Raw genomic sequence first — 2817 nt, 5'->3', positions numbered from 1 at the left:
TATATGTATACATGTATATGTATAGCTGTATATGTATACTTGTATATGTGAAGATGTATATATATAGATTTACATGTATATATATATATCGATTTATATATGTATAGATATAGATGTATATATATACATGTATATGTGAAGATGTATATATATATAGATGTACATGTATATATATTGATGTACATGTAATATGTACGCGCACACACACACACACATACATGCATATATACACTCATACACACACACATAGGTGCAGGTGTGGCTGTGTAGTAAGAAACTTGGTTCTAAAACACATGGTTCTGTGTTTAGTCCCATTGTGTGGTGACTTGGCATGTGTCTTCTGCTATAGCCTCAGACCAACAAAAGACTTGTGAGTGGATTTTGTAGACAGAAACTGAAAGAAATCAATTGAATATATAATTATATATATATATATGAAAGATAATGCTTGGCCGAACACCGGTCACATGGGAAGAGAAGAGAGAGAGGTAGAGGTAAAGGGACAAAAGAATTAGGGAGGGGCGAGAAAAATGACAGGGACACAGTGAAGTGAAAAGTGGAGGGAAAGAAGAGAAGGCAAGGAAATGTGAGCGAGGTGGAACGAAAGAATGAACAGTGGAATGAACGAATATGGTTGAAGGAGCTGATAGACAGAAATAGTCGTACAAGATTTTAGAAAAATGTATACTTACATATAAGAGACAAGTTGTACGTACGCCGCTATGTATATATGTATAAATAATACAAAATAGGACAAGGACGCAAAATATCCAGACAGTTATGTGATATATGAAAGGGACAAAACATACAGATAGACGATACAAAGAAAACATGGACAGGTCATTCGGAGTTTTCTTTCTTCAGTTGAGATCCAGATTATCCTTGCAATTTCGGCTGGTCATTCTTGATATTGCTCCAATCCAGCCAGCCCCAAGGAAAAACTAAGCTAAGAGCATTAGATTCCTTGGAAGAAAGCAGCGAATGTATACAAAAACAAGGACAGAAAAAAATAAAAATGAACAATGTTACACAAATACGATAAAAATAATAAAACTGACATAACAACAGATGGGTACTGGACGTCACAAAATGTAAACAACATGAAATACGAAGACAAATTTGGAGTATGCAAACAATGAGAGAAACAAATGGAAACCAAGACAAGTAACATAAAGAATGACTCTTCATCAGTTTTCGGCTGTCTATCTACCCCCATTTTGAGCATTTAAGAACAATATGAAACTTCAAACGGCAGTTGCTCCCGTGAGCCAAAATAAAATTTGGGATTTGCAGAGGGTCAAACAGGAACTGCTACTGGAATTTTTTTATATAATTATAAATTAATAAGAATTCCTTGATGTAATTCATTCATGTTTTGAATTAGTTTACATGATTTCATGAATATTGATGACTTTTGATATATTCTAACATTTTAATTTTGACCTGATAGTAAACTTTGTTTAGTTTCCAATTGTTTTTATGAATGACATGTATTAGATATTCATAAAAAATTTTTATGGAGGCAATGCACTTTTTTCTTTATTGATTGGAAAGTGTACATACTTTTTGGTTTTGTAGGGCAAATTTGGAAGTTACAGAAAAATATGATAGAGCTGAATGTAAGTAAAAGTTATTTTTTCTTATTTAGAAATTTTAAGATAATAAAAATAACCTTTTTGTCAAAGAGTAAAATTTGAAAATCCATATTGAGATATTAATCATTATTTATATCTACTCTTAAGTATACATACATATATAAGGATTTCACGCTTGTATGAATTGTAATTAAGCAAAAAAAAAAGTATTCAATATTATGTGTCCATAAGGGAGGAAGCAGAGCACATGCTAAATGCTTACAAGCCTATCTCTCTGACCTCATGCTAGTAAAAGTCACAGAGTGCATTGTCAGAAGGAGACTGATCATGTTCCTAGAAAATAGCTAGCTTACAGATATGCAATAACTTGCTGTTCAATGCTAAGAATTTTCACACATTCTACTATTAGTGTACAGACTGCAAGCAGAAAACAGAGAACCAAGGAGGAATGCAATCTCAGAGTCAGTGTCTGTGTTTCACCTGGAAATCCACAAGATTAATGATGCATCATTCCATGTGCTTATTACTTATTACTGCAAGTGAGTGGGTGGTTGGATTTTGAGATCATCCAGAACAAGGAAGAAGGATACTATGCTATTTCTATGGAGAATATTTGTTCTCAGTTCATTAGATTACTACTCCCAACTATGGTTGTTACAAAGTGTCAAACTAACAGCAGAACTCAAGGCAATCCTATGCTGCTATATAAAAAAGATTGACTTAGTGCAACAGATGAGCAACTGGAGAGAGTAAAAGAACTGAGGCTCTACTCCTACAGAGAATATGCAAAGAACATATATATATAATAGGCACAGGAGTAGCTGTGTGGTAAGTAGCTTGCTTACCAACCACATGGCTCCAGGTTCAGTCCCACTACATGACACCTTGGGCAAGTGTCTTCTACAATAGCGTTGGGCCGACCAAAGCCTTGTGAGTGGATTAGGTAGATGGAAACTGAAAGAATCCCATTGTGTATATATATACTCTTTATTCTTTTTTACTCTTTTACTTGTTTCAGTCATTTGACTGCGGCCATGCTGGAGCACTGCCTTTAGTTGAACAAATCGACCCCAGGACTTATTCTTTGTAAGCCTAGTACTTATTCTATTGGTCTCTTTTGCCAAACCGCTAAGTTACAGGGACGTAAACACACCAGCATCGGTTGTCAAGCAATGGTGAGGAGACAAACACACACACACACATACATATATATATATATATA

The 2817-nt window shown here is 34.6% G+C and overlaps 1 protein-coding gene across 1 annotated transcript in view; it reads left to right on the top strand.

The window, feature by feature from the left end:
- The first annotated feature begins 1068 nt into the window (after window positions 1-1068).
- Window positions 1069-2817, top strand: part of LOC106874321 (uncharacterized) — a 466970-nt gene continuing 465221 nt past the window's right edge. The window contains exons 1-2 of the mRNA XM_052965857.1: window positions 1069-1091; window positions 1579-1619. Coding sequence (XP_052821817.1) covers window positions 1069-1091; window positions 1579-1619 — 64 coding nt within the window. The remainder of the gene's footprint in view (window positions 1092-1578; window positions 1620-2817) is intronic.

This window comes from Octopus bimaculoides, chromosome 2, assembly GCF_001194135.2.
Source record: "Octopus bimaculoides isolate UCB-OBI-ISO-001 chromosome 2, ASM119413v2, whole genome shotgun sequence".
Classification (NCBI taxonomy): domain Eukaryota; kingdom Metazoa; phylum Mollusca; class Cephalopoda; order Octopoda; family Octopodidae; genus Octopus; species Octopus bimaculoides.
The sequence above is the reverse complement of the archived record's forward strand: the minus strand, read 5'-3'. Positions and strand labels throughout refer to the sequence as shown.